The sequence below is a fragment of the Bos mutus genome, chromosome X, assembly GCF_027580195.1.
Source record: "Bos mutus isolate GX-2022 chromosome X, NWIPB_WYAK_1.1, whole genome shotgun sequence".
Classification (NCBI taxonomy): domain Eukaryota; kingdom Metazoa; phylum Chordata; class Mammalia; order Artiodactyla; family Bovidae; genus Bos; species Bos mutus.
This window is the reverse complement of record NC_091646.1, coordinates 60,505,531-60,520,176: the sequence shown is the minus strand read 5'-3', so window position 1 is coordinate 60,520,176 and position 14,646 is coordinate 60,505,531. Positions and strand designations below refer to the sequence as shown.

The following is a 14,646-nucleotide window of genomic DNA, read 5'->3' as shown; positions in this document are numbered from 1 at the left end:
TGTTTTCTTAATATTCTTCTTTATTTGGGTTAATCTAAACCTAAAAGAGTTCTAAAATCATATCCCGCACCACACACACGCACACGCACACACTCCCTCTCATCCTTCCCGCTCCTCTACAAACATCTGCGAAGTCCAAGACTGGTGGGAGGTTGGGGGAAGGGTTAACCAAATAAGCTCCTGCCACTCAGCGCCAGGCAGCCAATGGAGCCAAAAGATTGATTCACTTCCTGCTTGGGTCTCACCGAAACTCTCAAGCTTCGCCCTCCTGATTTGGAAAGCTAGCTCGGCCTCTCGCTCCGCCATTGGTGGAGTTCGTGGCAGGCCAGGTCAAGACGCGATGCAATTGGCCTCAGCGGATGCCGGTAACCCGCTCTCGCTGCTTTGGCTCCCCGCATAGTAGATGTCAAAGACTGAAGCTGCTCCCTGTGCCACATTATAACTAGTAGGGGATCCTCACCGACCATGGCCACAGCTGCCTCGAATCCCTACAACATTCTCACTTCCAGCTCTCTAGTCCATGCGGACTCTGCGGGCATGCAGCAGGGGAGTCCTTTCCGAAACCCTCAGAAACTTCTCCAAAGTGATTACTTGCAGGGAGTTCCTAGCAATGGGCATCCCCTCGGGCATCATTGGGTAACCAGTCTGAGCGATGGAGGGCCATGGTCCTCCACACTGGCCACAAGCCCCCTGGAACAGCAAGACGTGAAGCCTGCGCGCGAAGACCTACAATTGGGCGCGATCATCCATCATCGCTCGCCGCATGTCGCCCACCACTCTCCGCACACTAACCATCCGAATGCCTGGGGAGCGAGCCCGGCTCCGAATCCGTCCATCACGTCGAGCAGCCAACCCCTTAATGTGTACTCGCAGTCTGGCTTCACGGTGAGCGGCATGCTGGAGCACGGGGGGCTCACTCCACCGCCGGCCTCTGCCTCAGCTCAGAGCTTACATCCAGTGCTCCGAGAAGCCCCAGACCACGGCGACCTAGGTTCGCATCACTGCCTGGACCATTCGGATGAGGAGACACCAACATCGGATGAGTTGGAACAGTTTGCCAAACAGTTTAAACAAAGAAGAATCAAGTTGGGCTTCACGCAGGCTGACGTGGGGCTGGCGCTGGGCACATTGTATGGCAACGTGTTTTCGCAGACCACCATCTGCAGGTTCGAGGCCTTACAACTGAGCTTCAAGAACATGTGCAAGCTGAAGCCGCTGCTGAACAAGTGGCTGGAAGAGGCTGATTCATCCACAGGGAGCCCAACCAGCATTGACAAGATCGCGGCACAGGGTCGCAAGCGGAAGAAGCGAACCTCTATCGAGGTGAGTGTCAAGGGCGTACTGGAGACGCATTTCCTCAAGTGTCCGAAGCCTGCGGCGCAGGAGATTTCCTCGCTGGCAGACAGCCTCCAGTTGGAGAAAGAAGTGGTGCGTGTCTGGTTCTGTAATCGAAGACAGAAAGAGAAAAGAATGACTCCACCAGGGGATCAGCAGCCACATGAGGTTTATTCGCATACGCACACGGTGAAAACAGACACGTCCTGCCATGATCTCTAACTGCCAGAAGCCAGGAAGCGGCCTCCCTCACTGGGAGCAGCGCGGATTTCTCTTTCTCTTCCACTCTCCTCCTTTAATTCCAGCTTTATTATTGCTATTTCTCTCTCTCTCTCTCTCTCTCTCTCTCTCTCTCGTTTGTTCTTTCTTTTCTCCTTCCTTCCTTTTTTTTTTTTTTTTTTTCCCAACAGAAGAGGATAACACGCTAAGAAAGGAAACACACGTAGGCATTCAGGCTTAACGCGGATACACAGTTGCATTAAGCATCCAGGCAGGGACCTCATATTCCCTGCGTCAAGAAAAACACTTCCCTCCAACCTTTTCTGCTGATCAAATACGCTGTTTACTTTAAGTAAGGTTTTTGTTTGGTTCGGTTTGGTTTGGTTTGTTTGTTTTGTTTTTTGGTCGCTCTTCTCTAGGAAGAGAAAGGAGTGGAGTAACTTGGGGACGGGGTAGGGATGGGGAAGGGGTTGGGAAGACAGATGTGTGCCTCTGAATAACCTTTCAGCGCCTTGGTTATAGCAGCTGTATTTCAGGTGAAATCTGTTTTACAATAGGCTAGTTTTGCATTTTTTAAAACTTCTATAGCGTTTCTAATGTCTGCGGTGTTTTACTACAACTGTACACAATATTTGTGAGATGATTTGTATCTAATCGACCACTTCATATTGTTATTGCTATTATTATTTTTCCTTCATTGAGCTGATGGTTTTTTAATTACTTAGAATAGGAAGGAGGGAGAGATGTCTACCCATCCACCGATCTCCTATCCCAAATCTTTGTGGAGAAGAGAGAATAAAGTAGAGAGAGTTGTTGATGATATTGGATATATATATATATATATATATATATATATATATATATATATGTTTATTTTGTTTTTGTTTTTGTTTTTTTCCGGGAGACGGAGTTCCTAGGGTAGGCAAAATAGGCAGCCGATTTTTTGCAAACCAGCGCACAGGAGGAAAGGAGATTTTGAAGGTTTCTGCCCTGCATCCCGCGACTATGGAACCCCCATAGGCTTCTACAGTGCACCTGGATGCCCTAGAAAGAGTCCACTGCGGCGCCAGGCGAAAGAGGTCGGCTTGAGGAGCGGAAAGTGCTCCTCACCTCCGAAATCCGGGGATGCCTGCACTTACTCAGAGCTCCCCACCCGCGCCGCGCCTTGCCAGGCCAGCTGCTAGCGCGACCCTACTTTAGCCCTTATAGGCAAAGAATTTTGCTTTTATACGCGATTGCTTTAACTGGAGACGACGACCTGACCGGGACACGCTGGCGACGGACTGGGTCAACGCTTTCCAATTCGTTTCACCTCCAGTTCACCGCCTTCTCCGTAAGTGAGAAACCCTCAGGGAAGGGTGGCGAGGGAGTGGTGGACAGGCGTTCTCTGCTTTGTGCAGAACATCAATGAAATGATAGGCAAAGTTTACAGGGATTCTGGTCTAGCCACGTACCATCTCCTCTCGTGTATATACCATTGCCTCTGGGTGGACTCCATGGGGAGCCATCTCCGTGCCTCCAACAACCACAGCTGGTAGTAAGCCCATGGCGAAGACTGAGTGAGCTAGCGAGCTCCTGGGAGGCTGGGTTTTTTTCCTCTTCATCTTTTTGTCTGTGTGTGTCTGTGTGTGTGTGTGCGTGCGCGTGCAAACGTGTGTGTGTTTGTAGACAGCTATGTGTATCGTAGTATTATTTACAAAAAAAAAAAAAAAAATGCAAAAAATCTCACTGGTCTGTGTAGAGATCCAAAAATTATGCAGTTTCTGTGGCTTTATTGCTAGCTGTCATGTCTACATGCCAGGTCCACAGGCACACCTCATTCCCAAGGAGCACACATTCTGGACCAGACGTGCACCCATGCACCCAGTCCCTGCTAGCCAGACCTTGCTGGGGGCTCCATAAGTCCGGGACGCAGCCTAGTCCGACCTCCAGAGGAAGCTGCGGTAGACAAAGCTTCACACTACCTATAAGGACCTGAAAGCCTATGGCCCCCTTTTGAGGATCCCTAGTATGGGCTGCGGAGAAGGCAATGACACCCCACTCCAGTACTCTTGCCTGGAAAATCCCATGGACGGAGGACCCTGGTAGGCTGCAGTCCATGGGGTCGCTAAGGGTCCGACACGACTGAGCGACTTCACTTTCACTTTTCACTTTCCTGCATTGGAGAAGGAAATGGCAACTCACTCCAGTATCTTACCTGGAGAATCCCAGGGACAGAGGAGCCTAGTGGGCTGTCATCTATGGGGTCGCACAGAGTCGGACACTACTGAAGCGTCTTAGCAGTAACAGCAGCAGTATGGGCTGCCAGGGCCCTGGTGCACTGGTGCACTGTGTCTCCCAGCTGCAGGTCGAAGAGCCTGTTTTAATTTGAATCCCAGACCTTTTTTTTTTTAACCTTTTTCTGCTAAGCTTCTGCATTCTGTTGGTAGTTGGGATTTAGTTCTGGGATTTCTAAACCCCCCCCCCCAACACAAGGAGTTCACGTTTTACAACTGTTAGGGTTTTCTTTGTTTGGATTTTCTTTTTCTTTGCATTTAACGCTCTGGTTCAAACCTGAGTTAACCCAAATATTTCTGCCAACTTTATAATTGTACAGTTTTGTATAAAACATTTCTGAAGTTATTAATTTAAAGAAAAATCATTTAGTTTATTCATTTAGTAACTGATGTATAATAAATGCTATTTTCATTAAGAGTTGCTTTTACAACTATTTTATTCAAATTGCCTATTGAATTTTCCAGCAATTATTTATTTTCAATAAATTCTGCATTGTGATTAGAAGGAAATTCTTTCAAAGATGCGTTGGGTGTCAAAAATAAAACAATTTGCTGTAATGTTTGTTGTGAATGGTTTCAGTCAAGGGGTTTATATTGACACAATATTTTATTGTTGTATAAGATTTAAAAGGTTTAAATAAAACATTTTTCAAAAAAAATGTCTTTTTCTCCTGGTTTTTATTGTGTGGTACATGAAATGAAGCATTTAAATAGAAGCAGGTTCCAGATAAGCATCACATCCGCTTTGCTTCAGGTTAGAAATCATTAGTAATTTTTTAATTTTGATTTTCTCTCACTGAATTTTGGCCTTTCATACACTCACACAACAAGGCCTGTTATCACACCCAGGATCATGCAAACACACACCCAGTATTGGGGAAAGCTAGTGGGGCAGGGGGTTCATTTCAGGAGGTGAAATCTTAATAACGTTCTACAAAAGGAGTGTGTGATCCCTCTTGTCCAGTAGATAGACCCTTCTCTGGAGCTCCCTTTCATGAAACTGGACCCAGTCCTTCGTTGAGGCTTTCATTTCACCCAGCTGCAGCAACCCCACTTCCTCTTCTTCTTCATTCCTATCTGGTGATGCCCTTCTAGTAGGTGAGCCCCCATTCCTCTGATGAGGAATGGAAGTACTCTCTTTCTTAAGGCTTTCCCTGGGCCCAGAAACTTGGGTAAACTGTTGTACACTTAGTATTGCCCATTAAAGGCTGAATTCTGTCCATTCCTATGTGAGTTTGGGGGGAATAAAAATAGATTACATGGAGATATTTGGAGTAAAAGTTTGGTGAATTACTCTTCTTCTCACTCATATATAATATTTCACCTCTATTGTTTTATCAAAAGGCCTTAAATAAAATAAGGGACAGTTACCTGTAGTGATGGCTGAAGAATAATGCACTAAATTATAAGCAGTTTTATTTTAAAGCTTTGTATGTACACATATGCCTTACACAACATTTATGTAGATGCATTTTAAAGTAATAGAAAAGACATTTAACTATAATTTTCCAACAGTAAAATCCTCTTCAGTTTATACTCTGAAGCATTTTTTCATTAGACAGAGCAAAATTATTTCTTTTAATAGATAATTATTATAATTTTTCAGATTGCCTAATAAATTAAAGTTTTACAGTGCACCATACAAATATGGTTATGTATGTTACATGCATACTAATAGGCCTATCTCTCTTTATAAATGATACCGGTTTTATAGAGATGTAACTACAAGCACAAAAGCCATAGTCTTAAACCTGTTGGTTCTGTTTCCATTCTTACCACCTAATTTATTTCTCTTTCAACATCCTATGAACAATTTTGAATTGATTAGAAAGTTATACCTTTGCTTACTAAAGTGCACAGAAATCAACTAGCAGTACATTCTGAACATTTTAATGGAGCCACAAGCAGATATTTCAGGAAATACTTGTATAAATATACACATATAGACACAGTATTTTATCAGTATTTTACTATGTATTATTGATTACATATATTTATGCATATTTATGAGACTTGGTTCTTTTACTGCCTTTCTTTCTCTTAACATATAACTAAGCCCTAGTTGGCTTTTCTGATGACCTCCTTATCAACCTTGTTATATCTTAAACATGATATTTTCATTAAAATTCAGGGGATGTTGGTGCCTCTGCCTGGGATATTCTTTGTATTAAGGTTGACACCACCCAATTCCAAACCAAGACCTTTGTAGGAGAAGCAGCTTTAGTCTCAGTTACTTTCAATTCTTCACAGCAGTGTCTTTCCCTCCCATAATAAGAATTCATGGGTGAAAAAAGAAAAATAATGGTTAACTATATTTAATGGTGTGAAAGCAAACATGTTTCATTTCCATTACCTGGTTAGAGCAGTAGACAATAAAGTGAGTATGGGGGTGGGGGGTAGATGTGAAAAGAATAATTGTTTAGGTGTTGCAGATAGGTAAACAAAGTCAAATATGTGAATTAAGTATGCATTTGTATGTAGACATAGGTTGATAATCTGTTTGTGGATTTCTGCATACATAACAAATTTCTGCATGCATACGAAATTTCAGCATATCTTTCCAACAATAAATGAAGAGAATATTATACCTGAAAATTGGTTTCTTATCTTTAAAACAAAAAGAGTAGGGGAAACTGTTGCCTAAATTAGTACATAAGCTATGTGTTTCTTTAATAAAATCAAACACTGCTCTTTTGGAAGTATTTAGCATTTAGATATTTCTTTTGCTCCCAAGTCAGTATGCTGTTGTTGATTTAATTGCATATAAGCTATAAGTCGGAGAAGGCAATGGCACCCCACTCCAGTACTCTTGCCTGGAAAATCCCATGGACGGAGGAGCCTGGAAGGCTGCAGTCCATGGGGTCGCTGAGGGTCAGACACGACTGAGCGACTTCACTTTCACGTTTCACTTTCATGCATTGGAGAAGGAAATGGCAACCCACTCCAGTGTTCTTGCCTGGAGAATCCCAGGGATGGGGGAGCCTGGTGGGCTGCCATCTACGGGGTCGCACAGTCAGACACGACTGAAGTGACTTAGCAGTAGTAGTAGCAAGCTATAAGTAGAAACATAATTTTATGTTTTTATACAAAATATATTTTTAGTAAGGAGAGAGGAGAAGGGGAGAATACAGAAATAGAAAATGGTCAGAGGTTAAAACATAGTTTTCTAAAGGAAAGAATGTGTTTTTCTACCTGTCAGATATTTTTAAAGATGCATATAGAAGCTCAGAATTGTGAATGTTATTTCTATGACTTGATATTTAAAAAGCCAAACATGTGACCCTTTCAAAAAAGTCTTGAAGAAAAAGTAACAATGCAAAACGATACTATGTGAATAGACACCACTCATCTATTCTGTAAAATAAAAGGATATAACATTCTTTATGTATGTCCTAAAATAGTAGTTTCAAAAATAACAACCCTCCAACTTACTCATTTGTAGATGTTAACTTTTAAAACACTAAGAATAGTGAACATATATTGAAATTGATTAACATTTTTTTAATAAGATGAAATAAAAGTATCTCTTCTCAAGGGCACTCCTGATGAGACATTTCCAAAATGAGAGGCTTATTTAAAGAAATACAATCTTGAAAACAAAATCCAGTTAACTTCTCCTACCTCTAAAAAGGTGGAGACAGAAGGATCATATACAAAGACCCTAGACTATTTTTCTTGTAAACAGAATCCACAAAATCAAAACTTTGCACTTTCCAGTGAAAAATACATTAGATCACTATGCTTTCTTTCATAGATATGATTATATTAATAGAACTTATACCTATTCACACATTATCTTACTCACTACCTGGAACACTGGGTTCTCTTATCAAGGAAGATTGAGTAAAAGATGTGCTCATCTTGGATACTTTCTAAGTCAGTTCAGTTCAGTCACTGTCATGTCCAAGTCTTTTCAACCCCATGGACTGCGGCCTCCCAGTCCATCACCAACTCCCAGAGCTTGCTCAAACTCATGTTCATCTAGTAAGTGATGCAATCCAATCATCTCATCCTCTGTCGCCCGCTTCTGCTCCTACCTTCAAACTTTCCCAGCATAAAGGACTTTTCCAATGTGTCAGATCTTTGCATCAGGTGGCCACTTTTCCAATGGGTCAGATCTTTGCATCAGGTGGCCAAAGTATTAGAGCTTCAGCTTCAGCATCCATCCTTCCAGTGAATATTCAAGACTGATTTCCTCCAGGATTGATTTGCTTCAGTTCAGTTCAGTTCAGTCACTCAGTCATGTCTGACTCTTTGTGACCCCATGAAACTTATATAGGTATAGAACTTACACCTATTCACACATTATCTTACTCACTACCTATAACACTGGGTTCTCTTATCAAGGAAGACTGAGTATAAGATGAGCTCATCTTGGATACTTTCTAAGTCAGTTCAGTTCAGTCACTGTCATGTCCAAGTCTGTTCAACCCCATGGACTGCGGCCTCCCAGTCCATCACCAACTCCCGGAGTTCACTCAGACTCACGTCCAATGAGTCGGTGATGCCATCCAGCAATCTCATCCTCTGCTGTCCCCTTCTCCTCCTGCCCCCAAACCCTCCCAGCATCAGAGTCTTTTCCAATGAGTCAACTCTTCGCATGAGGTGGCCAAAGTACTAGAGTTTCAGCTTTAGCATCATTCCTTCCAAAGAAATCCCAGGGCTGATCTCCTTCAGAATGGACTGGTTGGATCTCCTTGCAGTCCAAGGGACTCTCAAGAGTCTTCTCCAACACCACAGTTCAAAAGCATCACTTCTTCGGTGCTCAGCTTTCTTCACAGTCAAACTCTCACATCCATACATGACCACTGGGAAAACCATAGCCTTGACTAGATGGAACTTTGTTGGCAAAGTAATGTCTATGCTTTTCAATATGCTATCTAGGTTCATCATAACTTTTCTTCCAAGGAGTAAGTGTCTTTTAATTTCATGGCTACAGTCACCATCTGCAGTGATTTTGGAGCCCAAAAAAATAAAGTCTGACACTGTTTCCACTGTTTCCCCATCTATTTCCCATGAAGTGATGGGACCACATGCCATGATCTTCCTTTTTTTGAATGTTGAGTTTTAAGCCAATTTTTTCACTCTCCTCTTTCACCTTCATCAAGAGGCTCTTTAGTTCCTCTTCACTTTCTGCCATAAGGGTGGTATCATCTGCATATCTGAGGTTATTGACATTCCTCCCAGCAATCTTGATTCCAGCTTGTGCTTCTTCCAGACCAGCGTTTCTCATGATGTACTCTGCGTATAAGTTAAATAAGTAAGGTGACAGTATACAGCCTTGACGTACTCCTTTTCCTATTTGGAACCAGTCTGTTGTTCCATGTCCAGTTCTAACTGTTGCTTCCTGACCTGCATACAGGTTACTCAAGAGGCAGGTCAGGTGGTATGGTAATCCCATCTCTTTCAGAATTTTCCATAGTTTATTGTGATCGACAGAGTCAAAGGCTTTGGCATAGTCAATAAAGCAGAAATAGATGTTTTTCTGGAACTCTCTTGCTTTTTCCATGATCCAGCGGATGTTGGCAATTTAATCTCTGGTTGCTCTGCCTTTTCTAAAACCAGCTTGAACATCTGGAAGTTCACGGTTCACGTACTGCTGAAGCCTGGCTTGGGGAATTTTGAGCATTACTTTACTAGCGTGTGAGATGAGTGCCATTGTGTGGTAGTTTGAGCATTCTTTGGCATTGCCTTTCTTTGGGATTGGAATGAAAACTGACCTTTTCCAGTCCTGTGGCCACTGCTGAGTTTTCCAATTTTGCTGGCATATTGAGTACAGCACTTTCACAGCATCGTCTTTCAGGATTTGAAATAGCTCAACTGGAATGCCATCACCTCCACTAGTTGTTCGTAATGATGCTTTCTAAGGCCCACTTGACTTCACAGTCCAGGATATCTGGATCTAGGTGAGTGATCACACCATCATGATTATCTGGGTCGGGAAGATTTTTCTTGTACAGTTCTTCTGTGTATTCTTGCCACCTCTTCTTAATATCTTCTGATTCTGTTAGGTCCATACCATTTCTGTCCTTTATCGAGCTCATCTTTGCATGAACTGTCCCCTTGGTATCTCTAATTGATTGGCTTTTTAATTATCAAAAAGGTCTTATTATGAGGTGGCTTCACTCTGTAAGGGAATCATGGGACAACTTGCTTGTGATGGAAATTCTACAGTATTAAATACATGTGCATATACACATACAACTGAAAACATGCCCCGTCTTCCTACACCCTCCCTCTATCCCTTCACTTGCACACAGACAAGGTGATTTAACAGAAAACAGACTGTGCTCAAAGACAGGAAAGAAATTAACTCATTGACCAACTCATTAAGTAGGTCTTTTCATCTTTCCACCTACTCAATGTCCATACTTTTCTGGTATAGCCAGTTGAAAACAACAGCAACAAAATCACTCTCTATCAAAATTTGCTTTTTTTTATAATGTCAAAAAAGACTAATTTGGGTGAACTTCCCACAAATTATGATACACACACACACACTGAACTGACCTCTTGCTTTTTCGTCTTGTAAACAATGTCTTTTTTATAAAAAGAGATTCTTGGCAGGAATGGGGGTCATAAACGTTTTTCATATTGATTGCTTCTCATCTTCCCAGTCATTTTTCACATACAGAACAATATCATTATAATGTGACAGATTACCTTCCAGATTTGCCAGATTTGAGGCCAATCTTTGCTCTGTCCCTCTTTCATAAACATGGAAAACTTCCTATAAAAGTGAGCATGGAAAGTAATGTCTGTATCTCCCCACTAGATCAACATTAAAAAGAGATTTGTTATATAGAATGAATATCTGTTGAAAGATTATCTCTTCCTTAATACTTGCAATCTGAGCACAGAAAATCACATACATACACATCCTACATGCTAAAATCCCTGCCTGATGTCACATTTTTAAAGCACAGAAAATAGAAGACTATGGACCAGGGGCAGTTGTTTATTTGACTTCAAATGGCATATGATTCCACATTGTAGAAAGAAAGCTATTTAAGTGCATGTGTTGCACAGAGATGTGTATATCATTTATATATGTGTATTGGAGAAGGCAATGGCAGCCCACTCCAGTACTTGTACACATATATAAATCTCTTACTATCCACAGTCTACTTGTTGTGGTGTTGGTGATATTCATATTTAATTAACATCTGTTTTTTTTTTTTTTTTTTACTGCCACAGAAGTGCATGTATATACACATGTAGAAAAGACCAGAATCAAAGAGAGGTCTGTCTTGAACCTGTGATGGCCTACAAAAATAACAACAACAAAAAAAGTCAGATTTGTTATATTTGTTGCAATAATCAGGGACTATGTTCAAAATAGAGTACAACAGGCACTGTTGAGAGATAAGGATTGACTTGCTCAATAGTAAACAGCAATACTCTACAAATGAATTTATTTCATCATGGGAAGAGGAGCCAAGAATATTTAACCCAAAATTCTGAGCCTTTAAGGTGAGAAGGGTTGAAATTCTAAAACATATTTTCCTTAATAAACTGCATTTTTCATGTTGTATCCTGGGAGAGAAAAGCCTAACTTCTCCAGATTTTACATTAAAAGTGAAACTACAGTGACTTTACAAAGTAGCTCTTTCATCCACTCTGAGTTCTCCTTTCATCCCTGTACATGGATTAGTGGATGATATGGGTTCTTTTTGGTGCACCTCACTAACCTCCTTGGGGCAGAACTAAAGAAGTAGGTATAGAAGGGACCTCAAGAAAAAGGTTCACACTGAGAATTCCAGTCTCATCCAGAGTGAAATTTCAAGTCCTATTTTCGCTTCTCCCCCTTAGTTCTCTGCGTCTGCATATGCTACTTTGATGTTGTCTGTTAAGCTATAAAATGAACTAACTTGTTTTCAATGGATTAAAAATACTTCTACAAGTGGATAATTTCAAAATTGTTGATTTAAAATAATTTTACTTCTTGGAGTTTTCTCTGCATATCTTATTTTCACTTTTTACTATATTTAGGCATGATTTAGAAGACTCACAAATAGAAGCATTTAAAATAAAGAGTAATAATATTTTCAATTTATGTACTACTTTCCTCTGTTAAGATCCCTAGGCACTTTAGAAATGATATATACACTATACTCTGCAGCAACTAATATGCAAATCACAATAAAATGACCACTTCAGGCCACATAAAATGACTATAGTTAGTTCAAGCAAAAATTCATTAATATCAATAAGAGTTCTGTGCACAACTGAAGGGCAGTATATGCCATGGGTCTCATTCATTGCTGTACGACAGTATGAAAGTATATGGGCTCACACTGCAGAAGAATAAACCTTACATTCTACACTTGTGTCTTACAGGAGGAAAAAAAGATTAAATTAACTTATGTATATTTGATAATTGATGGTTAAATTTGTCTTCAAGAGTTTCATAGAAAAATAAGCTATTCAGGAAATGAAAGACCAGTGATACTCAAAAGTAATTATGTATTTAAGATGCGTAATATTTCAAATTAAAATTGTTATTCACATCTGTTAAAAATGCTTAAATAGAAGACTAGCCAATTTCAAAATCACAGTCTCTTGGCTGCTTCTAATTATACACAAATGCGAGCACACACACACACACACACACACAGTTAGAACACACACTCTGGAGTAACTGTTTTAAAAGTAACCATTGAAATGGTTCTTAAGCTTAAAATCACCATGGCAGTAACTCCTCCCACCCCTCCACTAACACCACATACATTTAAGTCTGTATTTTGTAAAAATGACCAAGCTGTTCAGATGAAGAGAGGTGGATTTGATAGGTCTTAAATATATTAAAGGGTACTTTTATGACAAAGATCCTTAATACTTAAATAAAAAGCAATTTATTTTCTGGCTCACTTGTAACTCTTTTGACATGAGATATGTGATATAAATGGCAACTCTTTTTTTTAGTAAAAGCATCACAAGCTATATTATCATTACCTTCTGATAGTATGAAAACATTTTTGTTTTAAATTTTCTGGAAAACACACCAAAAATAATCAACTTACCTGCAAAGAAGCTGTGTATTTACTGGAAAATATCTATTATTCTAAACTCTTTGTGCCTTCCCTGACCCTGTTCCATGCCTCTGGCTGTCAGAATTGTGCAGTGCCTGCTCAAAGCTCAATGTCAAATTAAAAAGTGACAAGAACGAGGCAGCATAATAATAGCTTAAAGCTATTCTCCACCTTTCAACATACAAACATTTGAATTTCAAAACCCAGTAATTTTTAACTGAATAAATATTTTCAGATTTTATGTGTAATTTGGTATAATAGAAATAGCAACAACATTTAATTTAATAAATATTTTATTGAGTGTATACTATTTGCAAGGCATTTTATTGCTATTGGATAGTACTGTCCTAGTGGAAACATTTTATTTGCAGATCACTTTCTGGGACAAAGGGGTATCATGGGTGCGGAGTAAGTATATACCTTGCTTTGAGGAGCTAATAATCGCTAAGAAAATAAAAATAAGATAGAAATATGCACAATTAACTATTAATTAAATAAGAACTGAGAGTGCTGCAGATATGTACTATTGCCTAATTTGGAGCTACTTTATATTTTTATTGTTACTTTTTTGTAGTACTCAAGCACAGCAGTTATTTGTGCTATTTTGATAATATTGTGCATCTTTGTTGAACCACAGTAAATGCAATTGTTAGTTGATTTACATATATAGACACTGAGTGTCAGCATTATTTGCAAATTTCTAAAACTGAATTAAATCCTAGTGAGCTTGAATTATTTTTGTAAGGTAAATTTTACACAGGTATAAAGTGCAAAAGGAAAAACACATTGAAAGCTTCTGAAATTTTCTTTTTTGTCCCTCCTCTATACATTGAAAACTTGGAATAAATGACAGGTAACATGAGGAATGCAAAACATTTCCCTACTCTTATTTTCATCACCTCCACTATTAGAGGATTAGTCTATGCACAGTTCAGCAAGTTGTGCTTGAGTTAAAAAGAAATGAAAGTCTCACAAGCAGGTTCTTAGAGTCATACTTCAAAATGAGATTCTGTGCAACTGTTCTACTCTCACTATGGGTTTCATTGTATGAGATTAATGACATGGTAAAAACAATAGGCAAGAGCATGGAAGATACATTTTCAAACTGGAAATTTCTGTTGGTAAATTTAAGGATATGGTGATTTAAACAGGGAAGGGAGAAAAAAAAAAAAAAAAACCCTACAAGTGTGGCAAGCACGTTTTGTAATCAAATTGTTCCCAGCTAAAACCAGCCTCATTGAGCTTTTCTGTAGTGCCTTTTGGTTGATGAGCAATGGAAAAAAATCATTTTTTATGAATTCAGAAACCTGTGGCGAAATGACACTAATGTTTAAAGCATGACTGTTTAGTTGACTTGTTAGGATGATTTTCAGAGTGTGAAGAAATCTGAATTTAACAAAAACACATTAAGTGTGGAGTGTCTTCTGTTTTTTTTTAAATTTATTTTATTTTTAACTTTACAATATTGTATTGGTTTTGCCATATATCAACATGAATCCGCCACAGGTATACACGTGTTCTCCATCCTGAACCCTCTTCCCTCCTCCCTCCCCATACCATCCCTCTGGGTCATCCCAGTGCACCAGCCCCAAGTATTCTTAAATTCATTTTCCTATCTTCCAAATGTGTTCAGCAAAGTGAAGCTTGTAGCACTATTTAAAATTTTCAATTATCTAGAGTCAAGTATGGTCAATGTAAAATATATTCCCTCAGTTCAGTTCAGTCGCTCAGTCGTGTCCGACTCTTTGTGACCCCATGAATTGCAGCATGCCAGGGCTCCCTGT

General features: G+C 39.9%; 1 protein-coding gene across 1 annotated transcript; it reads left to right on the top strand.

The window, feature by feature from the left end:
- Window positions 1–465: 465 nt before the first annotated feature.
- Window positions 466–1,557, top strand: POU3F4 (POU class 3 homeobox 4). Its single transcript, XM_005892466.2, has one exon. It carries the CDS (start codon window positions 466–468, stop codon window positions 1,555–1,557), a length of 1,092 nt encoding a protein of 363 aa, XP_005892528.1.
- Window positions 1,558–14,646: the final 13,089 nt, after the last annotated feature.